The 17,100-nt window shown below is 48.1% G+C and overlaps 1 protein-coding gene across 1 annotated transcript in view; it reads right to left on the bottom strand.

Annotated features, from left to right (window-relative positions):
* Window positions 1–3,250: 3,250 nt before the first annotated feature.
* Window positions 3,251–17,100, bottom strand: part of EHD2 (EH domain containing 2) — a 33,211-nt gene continuing 19,361 nt past the window's right edge. Inside the window, exons 3-5 of the mRNA XM_081962555.1 lie at window positions 15,472–15,884; window positions 10,797–10,961; window positions 3,251–9,429 (exon numbers count right to left, since the gene is read on the bottom strand). Coding sequence (XP_081818681.1) covers window positions 8,893–9,429; window positions 10,797–10,961; window positions 15,472–15,884 — 1,115 coding nt within the window. The 3' untranslated portion in view covers window positions 3,251–8,892. The remainder of the gene's footprint in view (window positions 9,430–10,796; window positions 10,962–15,471; window positions 15,885–17,100) is intronic.

Raw genomic sequence — 17,100 nt, 5'->3', positions numbered from 1 at the left:
CCCTTCCTTTCCTCTCCCCCTCCCCTTCCTTCCCTCCTCCCTCTGCACCTCTTTTTCCCCTTCCTTCCTTTCTTTTTTTCTTTCTTTTCTTCCTCCCCCTCTTGCTCCCTCCCTCCTTTCCTTCCTTCCTTCCTCCCTGCCTTTCCTCCTCCCCTTCCTTCCATCTTCCCTCTGCTGCTCTCTTCTTCCTTCCTTCCTTTTTTCTTTTCCTTTTCTTCCTCCCCCTCTTGCTCCCTCCCTCCCTCCTTTCCTCCCTTCCTTCCTCCCTTCCTTTCCTCCTCCCCTTCCTTCCATCCTCCCTCTGCTCCTCTTTTTCTCCTTCCTTTCTTTTTTCTCTTTCTTCTTCCCCCTTGTCCTCCCTCCCTCTGTTCCTTCCTTCCTTCCTTCCTTCCTCCTCCCTCCTTTCTCTCTCTCTCTCTCTCTCTCTCTAACTCTAACTCTCTCTTTCTATCTAAAGCAGTGTTTCTCAAACTTGGCGACTTTAAGTCCTGTGGACTTCAACTCCCAGAATCCCCCAGCCAGCATAGCTGGCTGGGGAATTCTGGGAGTTGAAGTCCACAGGACTTAAAGTCGCCAAGTTTGAGAAACACTGATCTAAAGGGTTTTTATTTTCTACTCAACCTACACAAGACAGCAGGGAACAGGAAAACCCTGCCTGTTTCCCTTCGTGTTTTTCCATCTTCTGCTCCATTCCGTTGTGTGCACGTTGTGTGCACGTGGGGTGAAGCTGCAGGAAAGCAGCTGGCACACTCTGGTTTTGCTCCTAATCCCAAATGTGCACTTGGGCATTTCAGATTCATCAGGAAGGAATGGCAGAAAAACACATTCGCCCCAAAGGGAAATCCTGCATTCAGCTGGAGGGATTCAGCTGGAGAACAACTGTCTCTATTTTCTTTTGCTTCCGTGGGGAACACGCCCAACTGTTTCCAGAGGAGGAAGCGAATCTAAGGTGCTGGAGTATTTTCTGTCAACCTCCCCACACACAGATCCGCTCTTCCCTAGCCCCATTGCAAGCAATATTCTTACTCGTCATCAGAGGTTTTTAAAGCAACGTCCTTAAGACTATTATGGAGTTACTGAGCATTATGGTCTTATGGCATAAAGTCTCCAACCTTGGCCACTTTAAGCCTGGCGGACTTCAACTCCCAGAATTCCCCAGCCAGCAAACCTGTAGTCCTCGACTTATGACTACAGTTGGGACTGGGATTTCAACTCTGAAGAAGCTGAAGAAGCTTCTTGGATGACAAGTGAAACGTCTTCAAAGAAAAAAAACAAAACCCAGAAAGTCCAGTTGCCTCTTGAAAAAGCCCTTTTGAGACAACCATTGAACTGGATGACTGAGAATCTCCATAAACATCTGTGAGCAACATTTCTTCTATTTACCTCTGGTGACTACAGATCAGTTCCCGGCAACTGGCTGTTCTGACTGAGGCTTCCCAAGAGCCTGAAGCAAACTCCTTGTCCCAACAAAAACCCCTTTTATAAATTGACTGTGAATTCTGCTCATTCACATCCAGCAAAGTCTTTCCAGGGAGGATTTACAGTCACAGACCTTCTCTGGCTTGGGAAGATTTACAGTCACAGACCTTCTCTGGCTTGGAGAGCTGACAGGCTGATATCTGCAAAACTTGGCCAGGAGTCTCGGAGAGTCATGAACCAATGAAGGGAACAAAAGGTCTCCTGCAAACTCCACTCCCCTTTTGCTCCTCTTTTATTTCCTCTGGGAGGGGCCATTCATTGTCCACCTGTGGCCTTCCTCCCAAGTCAACCCCTGTTCTTTAGTGCTTCCCTTCGTCTGGCAACTCTGCGCATGCGCACACTGGGAACAGGCTCCAGCTGTTCTTCTGCCCCACTGATCTCCGACTCTGAAGGCAGCTGATAACTGGCATTCTGCTCCGGCCCCCTCTCTGCCTCCGACACAGAGCCCTCATCAGAGCCTTCCCCAGATTCCAGGACTGGCCCATCTTCCTCCCCAACTTCCTCACTGTCCGAATCTGCTGCCAGCTCTTCTGGCGGGCCACAACACTGGTCAGGGGGACTTTGCTAATAAATGAAGAATTTGAAAGCCAGCAGCACAGAGGGAATTTAAACCTGCAAATGATCGGTAGGAATATAGCTGAGCAGGCTAATGCATTTGGAAAAGCTCCTTGGTTTCTGGCCGATGCGTTTTCAAGGCTGCTGTGGCTTTTAAAAATGCTGGGAATTGGGGGGGGGGGTGTTCCTCTCTTGCGTTTCAGATCGTGAATAGCTCAAACCCTGCCAAGGCCAGGCCTTCAAATCAGCTGAACAAATCATGATTCTGAGCTCTACCAAAATAATATGGCCCAGCCCCAAAGGCATCCGCAGTAACGGAAATTTAAGCAGTGCCCTACCCATTCCACCTCCCTCGTTCCAGGCCGTCGGGCCCCGTGTTTTGCCCCTGTGCCCATGATCGGAGCAGCCAGGGAACGCCTGTTTTTTTCCGACGGAGAGAAAAGAAAGAATGCATTTTTTTCCCCTTTGGCCAGCCTGGGAGAGGCTGGCAGCAGCTCAGCCCCTGCTGACTCACAGGCTGGGGCTCCCGGCTGCATCTTCGCAACCCAACATTCCTCTTGCAACCCTTCCGATGGGGAACGACTACAGGCGAGGTAGTCCTTGATTGATAAGGAGGAGAAATTTCCTGACAGTGAGAACAATTAATCAGTGGAACAGAAGTTGCCTCCAGAAGTTGTGAATGCCCCAACACTGGAAGTCTTTAAGAAGATGTTGGATAGCCATCTGTCTGAAACGGTATAGGGTTTCCTGCCTAGGCAGGGGGTTGGACTAGAAGGCCTCCAAGGTCCCTTCCAACTCTACTATTGTATTGTATTATTGTATAACACTTCATTGAGCGACCGGCCATAGTTAAAACATCCCTGGAAAAAAACAGAGGCTTATGACGGTTGGTCACGCTTAACAGCGGTTGCCGTTGTGGCTACGTAATCAGAATTCAACGGCTGGGCTCGTATTTAGTACAGGGAGCCGCAGCAGAGGGGTGAACGAGCCACGGGTTGCCAACTCCTGCCCCGGTGGAACTCCTTGCCACCAGAAGTTGTAGGTGCTCCAACACAGGAGTTTTTAAAGAAGAGATTGGGCCACCATTTGCCTGGAATGGGATAGGGTCTCCTGCTTGAGCAGGGGGTTGGACTAGAAGACCTCCGAGGTCCCTTCTGTTATTAAGACCGCCACGCGCCCCTGTGCAAAGCAACCCAGAGTGAACAGCCAGGCATGGTTTAGATCGGTAAATACGATTATTTATTCCCACGGGAGGATAGTTACAATAACAAGAGACGTATTGTAAGAGGTGGTCACGAGGCCTCGACTCTATTCGGACTCTCAGCCAAAGGTGGTTCAGCCAGATAGTTTGATCATCCCCATTCCTGCCCCACAGCAATGGGATGAAGCCTCCGCAGCTCCCGGAGAGGAACTGCCCTCTCCTTCTTCAGCACCCCGGTGCGTTTGGTCGACTCTGAAGGGGGTCTGGATTTTGCCCCCTCCCCCCCCCCACACCTCCTTAGAAGAGAGAAAGGTGCCCTCTACAACAGAGGTGGGTTCCGGCAGAGACGACTGCCGATTCGCCCAGGGGTTCATGTACAGCTAAAATTGCTCTAAAACAGGGAAATTGGCCCTTTGGGGGCAGCAAAAGGACCCAGCCAACAACAACAAAAGAAAACAGGTGGACCTCAACTTATAAACATCTGTTTAGAGACCATTCAAAGTTACAACAGCCCGGGGAAAAAGTGACTTATGACCGGTCCTCGCACTTACGACCGTTGCGGCATCTCTACGTATGATTAAACTTTGGGTGCTTGGCAACCAGTGTTTAGGATAGTAGTAGCGTTCCAGGCCATTGGCGACCTTCCAGCCGGATTCCAACAAGCATAATTAATTGGGGGGAGGGGGGGAAGCCAGATTCGCGTAACGACTGCATCATAATTGTGGGGAAAAGGTCGTAAAATCAGGCTACGGCTCATTCAACAGCTGCCTTGCTCCGCCACGGAAATCCTTCTCCCAATTGTAGTCGTACGTGGAGGACTACAGGCAGTCCTCGACTTACGACCACAATTGAGCCCAACATTTCCGTGGTTAAGTGAGAAATTTGTTAAGGGAGTTTTGGTCCCATTTTGCAACTTTTCTTGCCTCAGTTGTTAAGCGAATTACTGCCATCCATAAATGAGTAACGGTTGTTAAGCGAATCCCCCGTGGACTTGGCTGGTTGGAAGGTCGCCAAAGATAATCCTGTGACTCCGGGACATTGCAACCGGTCGTAAATATGAGTCAGTTGCGAAGCATCCCAAGTTTTATTCCCGTGATCTGCAAAGGTCGTTCGTGTGGACACATTTTTCAGCGCCGTTGCAACTTTGAACGGTCACTAAATGAACTGCTGTAAGTCAAGGACTTGCTTGTACTTGTATTTCCATGTTAAATTTGCTTCGTTGTTCTGGTTGCACGCTTGGAGGAGGGAGTTTCTTGGCTTCAAGAGGCTGAATATTTCCCTGGCGGTGAAGAAAATGGGAACTATCTCTGGTTATCGTACGGGAGACTGTGCAGTGGATTTAAGGGAATTTACAGGAATAAAAAAAAATTAAGAGATGCCACCTCCTGAATTTCCCACCCAGGTTCCGTTTTTTATTCCCTGTATTTTTTATAAGTTCCGCTCAAGGAAGAAATGTCCCAAAATTCTCTCCAACAGCCTCAGGTCATCCCTAGGACACCGTCCGAGCGAGATCGGTAAATTAAAACAAAAATGTGTGTTACAGGTAACAAAATAATAATGATAATAATAATATGCATGCCTTTTTTTGCTGTAGCAATACATTATGATAAAAATCGAGGGGTGAACGGTGAAAAGGAAGCGGATCAAATGTGAGATTTAACTATAGGGGGAAAAAGAAGGTTTTTTTAAAAAAAAATATCAAAGTATGCGTGGAGTAAAGGGAGGTTTGGATCCCGCCTCGTCATCAGGGCAGCTGGAAGCTGAATTAAACCTTTGTTTCTGCTCATTTGCTTAAGAAAGCTAATGTGGGCTTGATGTGTACTGTTAATATGAAGCTTGCAAGTTGCCTCTTCATTTTCACTTCTCTTAAAGCAAGTGGCTAGACCTCAACGTGGGAGAGAAACGGTTCTTAAGTCTTTTTAAAAGCGTGCCTTTTTACTTTTTTAATCCCCTTGATCAGAGAACAGCGAAAAAGCTATGCGAAGTGAAGGAAATGCATACAAATATGTGGCACAAAAAATCTGGATGCTTAAAAAGATTTAGCATTTTGAACTGGTATCTGAAATCTCAATTGATCTTCTTCTAAATCTGGTTTCGACATCCTCTAGCCTCTAGATTTCTATGGATATTTTTAATTTGTCCTTAGCCTTGTTTTTTAAAAAAAATAGAAACCTTGTGTTGGGTAATCTCTCTCTATATTCAGTCTTACCGGTAATTCTAAATAGGTTAATTGTAAAGGTAAAAAGATATGTGCTAATTGTTCCTGACTCTAGGGGGCTCTGCTCATCTCCGTTTCAAAGCCGAAGAGCCAGCGCTGTCTGAAGACGTCTCCGTGGTCATGTGGCCAGCATGACTCAACGCTGAAGGCGCACGGAACACTGTTCCCTTCCCACCAAAGGTGGTCCCTATTTTTCTACTTGCATTTTTACATGCTTTCGAACTGCTAGGTTGGCAGAAGCTGGGACAAGTCACGGGAGCTCACTCTGTTACGCTGCTCTAGGGATTCGAACTGCCGAACTGCCAACCTTTCTGATCGACGAGCTCCGCATCTTTGCCATTGTGCCACCACTGCGTCCCTCCTTAATTACCTTAGGTGAATTGTACACCTTGCCAAAGATCCCAATGGCTCAACGGATGATTTTAAAGGGACCACAAACAATATAGAGATCATCGGTCCACCTCTCAAAACCAGAGGTGAGCCTAAAGCCAGGGGCCGTGAAAAATCCCACATTTCTTTTTTCAAGAGTCTAATGTTGGACCCTCATCCATTCACGATTTAAGGTTCTTCTGTCTACACCACATGGTCCATGCCTAGATGGGACTCCTCAAAATGCTTGGTCCTTCAAGAAATCGCAAGGTGTGGCCATCAACTTCAGAAAGAGACACAGGGGCTTGTTATTTTGCTCCACAGCTCTCCAGGTGTTTGGGTTTTTTAAAGTATTGGGTTCTTTGAGTGAAGCCAGCAGTATGAATCTAGATGTCCTCGTTCGGTACAGTCCTCACCCAGATCTGAAGAAGCAACTTGGCAATGCCCAGGGTGACCTATTCACTCCCCTGGGTGGTCCCCAGAAAAGGTTCTGTAGAGGTTGCAGCGGGAGGTCGAGATGGAAAGAGTTATCCTCAACACCAAATGGAGCTCTCCAGTTGGGTCAAGCACCAAAGGATAGCTCCTTTCCAGACCACCCATGGTCCTTCAGAAGGGCTTCGGGCTTTTCTAGATGAGCGGGAAGGACATTGTTCTTGCAAAACTGGATGCACCTCATTTGGGCTTCGAATGTTAAAAGCCGCTCTGGCTCTTGGGTGGAAAGTCCAGCTTGACCTGGGTTCAAGACAATGGTGGGTTTCAAATTTTTTAAGAACCTCTTCTGTAGGTGTGGCCTGCTTTGTGGGAGTGGCTTGCTGGCCATGTGACTGGGTGGGAGTGGCTTGCTGGCCATGTGACTGGGTGGGAGTGACATGCTGGGCATGTGACCGGGTGGGAGTGGCTTGCCAGCCATGTGACCAGGTGGGTGTGACCAACTTGTAAAATGTGGTGAAACTCACTTAACAACGCTCTTGCTTAGCAACCAAAATGTTGGCTCAGAAACTCTGGCATTTGAAGCACGCAAGTCTTAAAGCTGTCAAGTTACAAGACCAGAATTCTTCCTCTTGCTCTTCATCTTGATGATGTGCGGACGGGCGGGGGGGAGGGAGCTGGAACCGGTTCTAAACGGCAGTGTAGATTTGTGGACCCTCTTCTATAGAAGAGCTTAGAACTGGCAGGAACCCACCCTTGGTTCAAGAGCAGGGATGCAAACGCAGCACCATGTTCTTTGTTTTGGCTGTGCAGTTTTCAAGCTTCCCACGGCTATCGTCGCTTTCTTTTAACAACCCCATCATCCCTCGCGGGGGTGGAGTCTGGGCCGCCGAATGGAGCGGAGTGTTTACTGGCCGGATGCTGCTCCTGTTGCCGATGCGGAGTTTTTGTTCAGCGGAGATATTCTCATGGTGAGAACCTGACTCTACTTAGGATGGAACTCACAGCCTCCTGATTGTGAGGTGAGAGCACCACCTCTAGGCCACTGCGCCACTCAAGCTTCCCACTGCCGTGCATTAAAAAAAATAATATCTGCACATTGTTTGCATTTAATTCTAGATTCCCTGGTATGTGATTTGATAGGCAGCTGTTCTCTTGTGGCATGAAGAGCTTGCAGCTTTCCCAGCCTCAAATATTGGCCTCTAGCCAATACTGAGATATGTCAGAATCTCTCGGCTGCTTGATGTATCCTGCAAGTGAAGTTCAGACTTCACATGATGACTTCCTCACTGGATGGAGATCCCGGGACCAAATTCCTGGGGAACATGTCCTTCCTGCTTTTTTCTTCTAACAAAGACTCTGCTTTTGTTCCTGCCCGACTTCCTCTCGTTTCCTGTTGCTTTTCTTTCCCTTTGAAAGCGGCTGCTGATTTTGAAGACAGGTCTTCCTTCATCTCCACAGTGGTTAGAGTGCGGTACTGCAGGGCTACTTTGGCTGCCTGCCGGCTGCCTGCAATTTGGCAGTTCAAATCTCATCAGGCTCAAGGTTGACTCAGCCTTCCCTTCTTCCGAGGTGGGTCAAATGATGACCCAGATTGTTAGAGGGGTGGGTGGGCAAGAGGCTGACTCTGTAAAGCACTTAGAGAGAGCTGTAATGCACTGTGAAGCGGTATATAAGTCTTCTCACTGCCTATTCTTGCTTGGAGAAAGAAGGTCTTCTACAATTCGTCTCTTCTACCAAAGAAAGAGTGGAGAGTATGGAATATCCCTGCTTTAAGCCAGAAGGATCTCGTTCCACCTCTCATCTCTGCTACCCCTCTGCTTCTGAAGGGAAACATCTCGAGGACTGAGCTATGGTCATTTCAGATCCACCTTCAACCATGGGATCAGCATTGTTTGTGGTTCTGATGGACTGCTTCCAGTCTCCTATCTCTGCTCCCCTGTTTATCCATCCTTCCTTCCTTCCTTCCTTCCTTTCCTCCCATCCATCCATCCATCCAGAACTAGTCATGGGAGAAGCAATCAGCTAAGGGAGTTGTAGACAAAAGATGGTCAAAGGCCAGATGGAACGGAGGAAAGATCTTGACCAAAGATAAAGAAAGCTTGAAGGTCGAGACCATCTGGAGCCTAGGTTGACAGCAGATCTGGCCATGGACTACTAAGAGAAGTAAAACCTAAGGAGGATCTGATGTGGGCTAGACTGTGGCCTAAAGGAACGGTTTCAAACTATGCATGGAGGAAGTCATATTTTCTAGGTAGTTCAGGAAGCCAACGAAGTTGAGTTTGGTCTCTGGGAAGAGAGACCCCCCTGGGAAGAGAAGTCTTAACACTGTAGATACTTGGGGTGGCAGACATTGTGAGTTCAACTGGTTTAATTCTGCATGAGGACATCAAGGCTTTGCGAGGCAGACAGGAGTCGCTGAAAAGACCAGAAGGGACGGAGACGTTTGAGCTGGGAGCCTGGCCTGAAAGCAGAAAGCAGATTTCCTATGCTGTGCTCGGCTGCTAGGTGAGGCCTTCCTAAGGAATTCAATTCCTGGAAGTTTGCTTCGAGGAAAATCAGAGAAGGCCCAGCACCTCCTGAAGTAGTTCAAGCCCGGTGTTAGGATGTGGGGGTGGGGTGAGCCAACTCAGGAAGCCGCTTACTCAGCCGAGCCCTTCTGCCGGCGCTTGGAAGGGGGAACAAGATGGTGGGGCAGGTCAGAGGGCAGACCGTGGCCTTCGAGTTTGACCTCGATGAGGTGGCTGGCCAGAGCGAACTCCTCGTCATCCAACATGCCATCCCGGTCGACGTCGCTCAGCTTCCAAATCTTCCCGAGAACCGAGTTGGGCAGCTTCGTCGTCACCATCCAGTTCTTGGCCTTGGTGCCGCTCAGCTTGCCATCCATGGGGGAGAGGTTGTAGAAGATCTCGTCGTACTTGGGCTTGTCCTTGGTCACCACCCACTCGTCGTCGTCCATGCCCTCGTAGGCGCCTTCGGTGGCCCCCTCGACAAAGGGGCCGTTGCGTGTGCCGTCAAAGGCTCCCCCTTGGACAATCTGCTCGGGGACCTCGACCTCCTCCTGGCGCAAGAGGGGCATCAGCTTGGCGATGTCGAGGGTCAGCAGCTCATCCAGGGCATCCACCATGCGGGGCTTCAACCCATGGAACTTGGAGAAGTCATGGACCATCAACATCTCCTAGAAGGAAACCGGGGGAAGAAGATGGATTAAAGGCTCAGTTATTGATTTACCCGTGTATAACTCAGAAGATCACAACAGCCCTTAAAACAGTGGTGGGATTCAAATAATTGAACAACTGGTTCTCTGCCCTAATGACCAGCTGGGTAGGTGGGGCTCGGTGGTCATGTGACTGGGTAGGCATGGCCAACTCAACGTCGCTCACATCGATGGGCGTTTCGCCTTCGCTGTGACAATGGAATAAGGGTTAACTGGAGAGGCGGTTTCTGTAAGCAGGGTAAAATAAAGATTAAGCTAGAAACAACAACAGAATGTTTCCTTCCTGCCTTCCTTACAGGATTAGCCCTGGAAAGTGGGGAAAAACAAAAGGAGATTTCTTCCGGTTCTCCAAACTGCTTAGAAAGTTAACAACCGGTTCTCTCGAATAGGTGCGAACTGGCTGGATGCCACCACTGCCTTAGACTTATATACCGCTTCTCAGTGCTTTAACTGCCCTCTCTAAGCGGTTTACAGACTCTGCCTCTCGCCCCCAAGTCTCTGGGTCCTCATTTGACCCACCTCGGAAGGACGGAAGGCTGAATCACCCCGAGCCACCATTATAGCCACTGTGCCACCACGGGCTTCCTTTCCTTCCTTCTCCTTGTTTCCCTTCCTTCCTTCTTGTTTCCCTCCATCCCTGACTGTGCAACCTACCATAACAACAACAACAACAATACGAACAAGGGAGAGCAGGAACCCCTTACTGTTGTGCCTGGTCACGGAGGAGAGCAACAGATGATTATGGGATCAAAGGCTAAAACATATGAAGATGATTACAGAAATTGGGTATATCTACTTTAATGAAAATAAGGACTAGGGGTGACATAATGGCAGTCTTCCAATATTTGGGGGAGGCTGCCACAAAGAAGAGGGAATCAAACTATTCTCCAAAGCCCCTGAAAGCCGGACAGGAAGCAACGGATGGAAACTAAGAGAAATTTCTTAACAGTGAGGACAAGTAACCTGTGGAACAACTTGCCTCCAGAACTTGTGAATGCTCCATCACTGAAGGTCTTCAAGAAGAAACCTCAACCATTTCTCCTGAATGGTATAGGATCTCCCGTTCAAACAAGGGCTGGAATAGAAGACCTCCGAGGTCCCTTCCAACTCTGTTATTCTATAATCCCTGTTCGAATAATCATCGGAACGGCACACTTTCACAGGTTGTGGGCACTCCATTGCTGGAAGCTTTTAAGAAGAGGCTGGGCAGCCATTTATCCAAAATAGCATAGGCTCTCCTTTGCGAGCAGGAGGTTGGGCTAGAAGACCTCCAAAGGTCCTTTCCAACTCGCTTTGTCTGTTGCTCCTTAGATGCCCCTCGCCCTCACCTGCATTTTGTCGCAGTCGGGGAAATCGCCAGGTGAAATATGATGTTCCAGCTGGATCTTGGCAAAGATGACGGGCAGTTTGTTGATCAGCTGTTTCTTCTTGTTGTCCTTGCCAAAGACGGACGGCATCTCCCTCTTGAGGTGGCTGATGATGTGGGCATGGACCTGAGAGGGAAAGGAATTGCGGGAGAAAGAAGGCGTTTGGCCGTTACAAATAAATACATTAAAAGAGGAGGAAGCGGTTCCGGAAGAGTCGTGACAAATACCAATCCATCCACTGAGCCGCAGTGGCGCAGTGGTTAAGAGTGCCATACTGCAGGCTAAATTCTGCTGCCTGCCAGCTGCCGGCAATTTGGCAGTTCGAATCTCACCAGGATCAAAGTTGACTCAACCTTCAGTCCTTCCGAGGTCGGTAAAATGAGGACCCAAATTGTTGGGGACAAGAGGCTGACTCTGTAAACCACTTAAAGACGGATGTAAAAGCACTATGAAGCGGTGTATAAGTCTAAGTGATATTGCTATTGCTATTATTGTCTGTCTGTCTGTGTATCTGATTATCTATCTATCTATCATCTATCTCATTATCTATCTATCTATCATCTATCATCTATCTGATTATCTATCTATCTATCTATCTATCTATCATCTATCTGATTATCTATCTATCTATCTATCTATCTATCTATCATCTATCTATCTATCTATCTATCTATCATCTATCTATCTATCATCTATCTATCTATCTATCTATCTATCTATCTATCTATCTATCTATCTCTATCTATCTTCCTATCTCTATTTCTATCTATCTCTATTTCTATCTCTATCTATCTATCTATCTATCTATCTATCTATCTATCATCTATCTATCATCTATCTATCATCTATCTATCTATCTATCTATCTATCTATCTATCTATCTATCTATCTATCTATCTATCTATCTATCTATCTATCTATCTATCTATCGCCACTGTGTTATTGCAGGCTACTTCTGCTGATTACCAGCTGACTGCAATTTGGCAGTTTGAATCTCGCTAGGCCTAAGGTTGACTCAGCCTTCCGTCCACCTGAGGTGGGTAAAACTAGGATCCAGATTGTTGGGGGCAATGTGCTGACAGGAAGCAATGGATGGAAACTAATCAAGGAGAGAAGCACCCGAGAACAAAGGAGAAATTTTCCTGACGGTTAGAACAATCAACCAGTGGAACAGCTTGCCTCTAAGAGCTGTTGGGTGCTCCATCCCTGGAGGTTTTTAAGGAGAGACTGGACTGCCATTTGTCTGGAACGGCAGAGGGTCTCCTGCTCGAGCAGGGGGTTGGACTAGAAGACCTCCAAGGTCCCTTCCAACTCTGTTATTCTGTGAAATGCAAAGTTACACCAAGTAGGGTGACTTGGAGATTTCTTTATCCAGGAGCCCCGATCCTTTGATGTGGGTTTCTGTTGAAACACCCCCCCCCCCCACTCTCACCACGAGAAGCATTAAAATTGGATCTTTTCAAAATTCATTGCTGAATGGATGGGGCGTCCAGTCCATTTCATTCCAGTTTGCAGTTACACAATGTTTAATTGAGTTAAGCATCTGCATTTTGAGCACAATTAGTCTTGTGGCTGATTTGAAACACGCCTGCAAAATTGGTATTGAATGTTATCATTGTTATGAAGGAAGCACAAAACTATCCGCCATTCAGCAAACGAGATGAACCAGCTTTGATGTGGTTCACTTGCTTGGAACAAGCATCTCACACAGAGCGGGAGAGACTAAGAGCTGGAGAATGGCAGGGGGAGGTGGGTCTATCACACGGTTTTTCAAACCTGACAACTTCAAGAGATGTAGACTTCAACTCCCAGAATTCCCCAGCCATCATCACGCAAGTTTAAGTTTCAGATGGGTGGACTTCAACTCCCAGGATTCCCCAGTGATCATGCAATTTAAGAGGTGTGGACTTCAATTCCTAGAATTCCCTAACCAGCATGCAACTTTAAGATGATTAGACTTCAACTCCCAGAATTCTCCAGTTATCATGCAACTTTAAGATGGGTGGACTCCAACTCCCAGAATTCCCTAGTTTGCATGCAATTTTAAGATGGGTGGATTTTAATGCCCAGAATTCTCCAGCCAGCATGCAACTTAAGAGGGGTGGACTCCAACTCCCAGAATTCCCCAGTCATCATGCAACTTTAAGATGGGTGGATTTCAAAGCCCAGAATTCCCCAGTCATCATATAAGTTTAAGTTGGGTGGACTTCAACGCCCAAAATTTCTCAACCAGCATGAAAATTGATTCCCCGATTTGAAATGCACACCTCTTAAAGTTGCCTAGTTTGAAAAAAAAGTGACCCAGCACCTCTAAATCAGGGTTGAAATCCTGAAGATCAGCCCTCAATCCATCTACATCGTTCTGAGCTGGAGGAGCCGAGACTCAGACTCCTCATTCTGGGAAAGTTTTCTATGATTCTGCCACGGAGAAGCAGGTCAAACGGTTTTTTCTAAGCTAGCTCCCATTCATAATTAGCTGGTCAAAGGACACAGTAGGTCCCTTGGTGGAGACAAACACGATGGACGATTCTCTTTGCAAGAAGGGCGGATGTCACAGATAGGAAATGATGCGACTTAAGGACCAAACTTTGTGCGTAATATTTTTTCCCCTATTCCTTCCTTGGCTCCTTTTCCAGGAATGACCAAAGATCAGCCATTCTTTTAATCAGGGCTACAGAAGGCGCAACCTCATTAGAAAATACTTAATTGGAAAACCAGAGCCGAAGGGAGGGAAGGAGGGAGAAAGAGAGAGAAGAAAGAAAGAAAAAAGAAAGAGAGAAAGAAAGAAGAAAGAAAGAGAGAGAGAGAGAGAGAAGAAAGAGAGAGAGAGAGAGAGCAGGGGTGGGATTCAGCCAGTTTGGAGTGGTTCAAGTGAACAATAGCTCCGACGATCAGCTAAGAGCGAACCAGTTCACTCTGACAATCAGTTTGGCCCACCAGTTGTTAATCGGCAGGATCCCACCACTCAGAGAGAAAGAGAAGAAAGAAGAAAGAGAAGAGGGGGAGAAAGAGAAGAAAGAGAGAGGGGGAGAGAGAGAAGAAAGAAAGAGAGAAATAGAAAGAGAGAGCGAGAGGAAGAGGAAGAGTGGAGAGATAGAGAGAGAAGAGAGAGAGAGAGAGAGAGAGAGAGAGAAGAAAGAAAGGGGGAGGGGAGAAAAAGAGAGAGAGTATGGGAAATAGGAAAAGGGGCCCGTAAACAGATTGTACTTTGCAGCACAATGCCGACTTCCTTTGTGGGATGGAGCCATTGTGGACAACAGGAAAAGCAGCAATAAATGCTGGGACCCCGGCAACAGCCTTCTCCAATGGGAAGGAGGGAGGCCCCCTATCCAGGGAGGGGAGAGATTTAAGGGAAGGAGCCCTGGGGGTCAGTGGTGGTCTGCTGCTTCTTACCAGCTCGGGCGAACCCAGCTCTGCCCACCCGCCCTGACATGATGCATAATGCATGCGTATGCACAGAAGGTGACGTGTGCGCGGTCTGTAAGGCACTATGAAGCAGCGTACTAGTACTAAGCACTAGTAATAGTACTAAGTACTATTGCTCTTCGTTTTCTCCCTCCCTTCCTTTCCTCCCTCCCTTCCATGGTGCCCAGTGGTTAGACTGCAGCATTGCAGGCTAACTCCACCAACTGCCAGTAGTTCGATACTGATCGGCTCACGATTGACTCAGCGTTCCGTCCTTCCGAGGTGGGTCAAATGAGGACCTAGATTGTTGGGGGGGGGGGGGGCAAGAGGCTGGCTCTAAGCTGAGAGGGCTGTAAAGCTTCCTTCCTTCTTCCTCCCTCCCTTCCATGGTGTGCAGTAATTAAAGTGCAGCATTGCAGACTAACTCTGCCCACTGCCAGCAGTTTGACCCAGACTGGCTCAAGGTGGACTCAGCCTTCGGTCCTTCCGAGGTGGGTCAAATGAAGACCCAGATTGTTGGGGGCAAGAGGCTGGCTCTGCAAACCGCTTAGAGGGGACTCTAAAAGCACTGTGAAGCGGTATATAAATCTTAAGTGCTACATGCTATCCTCCGTTTTTTCTCCTTAACCCAGGGGTGTCCAAACTGCTGGCTGGGGAATTCTGGGAGTTGAAGTCCACAAGTCTTAAAGTTCCCAAGTTTGGACACCCCTGCCTTAACCGAATTGCCTTGTTTTCCTGTCACTGTGACTGACGGCCTCACCTTTCTTCCTCTTTATTTTCTGCAGGCTGAAGGAAAGTTTTCCTTAATGCCCAGGACATATCTTACCCTCCGGTTCCATTGGAATGCCAATCTTCCACCCGTGGTCAAGAAGGATTCAGCAGAAGAGTCATCACTACAATGGAAGCCTTAATGGGCTAAAGGAGTGGTGCCTAGGGGACCTAGAGGTGTATCTTCTGGCCTCGCAATCAAGAGGCCATGAGTTCGATCCTAAGCGGAGGCAGATATTTCTCTCGCTGGGCACGGTGGCTTAAAAAAGGGTCATAAAATCAGTCTCAACTCACTGAACACCCACCCTGCTTAGCGATGGACATTCTGCTCCTAATTGTGGTCGTAAGTCAGGGACTTAGCTTCTCCCTTTTTCCTTCCTGCCTTTTCTCTTCCTTCTTTTAGCTTCTCCCTTTTCCCTTCCTTCCTTCCCCCCTTCCTCCTTCCCCCTTTCCCGCCACTTACCCTGACCAATCGGGCTCTCTTAACCAGGTCATTGAGCTTCCTCAGGGCAGAATTCCGGGGCAGGTTCTGGATGTCAGTGAACAAGTCCTGCTCCTCCAGCTCAAAGAGCCGTCGGTTGTCGGAGATCATCAGGGGCTCCGACCAAAAGGACCCGATGTAGACACGCAGCACTTCAGGGGTGTTGAACACTTTGCCCAGCGACCACATCAGGGCGCCGTAGACCCGCATCAGCTGCTGTGTCTCCACCATGTCGGCCTTGTTCAGGACCACCCGGATCTTGTCCTCGTTGCCCTTGAGGGCCCGGATGGCCTCGGAGAACTCGTCGGATATCTCCAGCTTGTGGGCATCAAAGAGGAGGATGATGAGGTCCACGCGCTCGGCAAACCACTGGAGCACGGCTGGGAAGTCGTAACCTGTGGAGGAAAGAAGAGCCTTGGGGAATAAGAGGTCATTTTCTACACCCATCCTCCTTTTTTCATCTCAAGAAGCCTAGTGCTCTCTAAGGGAGGGGCCTACAACTTTGGCAACTTTGAGACTTGTGGACTTCAACTCCCAGAATTCCTTTGAGACTCGTAGACTTCAACTCCCAGAATTCCTTTGAGACTCGTGGACTTCAACTCCCAGAATTCCTTTGAGACTCGTGGACTTCAACTCCCAGAATTCCTTTGAGACTCATGGACTTCAACTCCCAGAATTCCTTTGAGACTCGTGGACTTCAACTCCCAGAATTCCTTTGAGACTCGTGGACTTCAACTCCCAGAATTCCTTTGAGACTCATGGACTTCAACTCCCAGAATTCCTTTGAGACTCGTGGACTTCAACTCCCAGAATTCCTTTGAGACTCGTGGACTTCAACTCCCAGAATTCCTTTGAGACTCGTGGACTTCAACTCCCAGAATTCCTTTGAGACTCGTGGACTTCAACTCCCAGAATTCCTTTGAGACTCATGGACTTCAACTCCCAGAATTCCTTTGAGACTCGTGGACTTCAACTCCCAGAATTCCTTTGAGACTCGTGGACTTCAACTCCCAGAATTCCTTTGAGACTTGTAGACTTCAACTCCCAGAATTCCGCAAAATTATGCAAGCACTAAACCGTCAGTAATGCCGGCAGCAACCTACCTCTGCGCCACACTATAAAAAAAGATGTTGAGACTCTAGAAAGAGTGCAGAGAAGAGCAACCAGGATGATTAGAGGGATGGAGGTTAAAACACACGATGAATAGTTGCAGGAACTGGGCCTGGCTAGCCTAGTGAGGAGAAGGACCAGGGGAGACAGGATAGCAATCTTCCAATATCTCAGGGACTGCCCCAAAGAACAGGGGGTCAAGCTATTTGGTCACCACACTATAACAAAGATGTTGAGACTCTAGAAAGAGTGCAGAGAAGACCAACCAGGATGATGAGGGGACTGGAGGCTAAAACACACGATGAACGGCTGCAGGAACTGGGCATGGCTAGTCTAGTGACGAGAAGGACCAGGGGAGACAGGATAGCAGCCTTCCAATGTTTGAGGGGCTGCCTCAGAGAGGAGGAATGGAGTCAAGCTATTCTCTAAGGCACCTGAAGGTCAGACAAAGGAACAATGGATGGAAACTGACCAAGGAGAGATTCAACCTGGAAATAAGGA

This window comes from Natrix helvetica (genome assembly GCF_964273705.1).
Source record: "Natrix helvetica genome assembly, chromosome: 9".
NCBI classification, from domain to species: Eukaryota; Metazoa; Chordata; class Lepidosauria; order Squamata; family Natricidae; genus Natrix; species Natrix helvetica.
The sequence above is the reverse complement of the archived record's forward strand: the minus strand, read 5'-3'. Positions and strand labels throughout refer to the sequence as shown.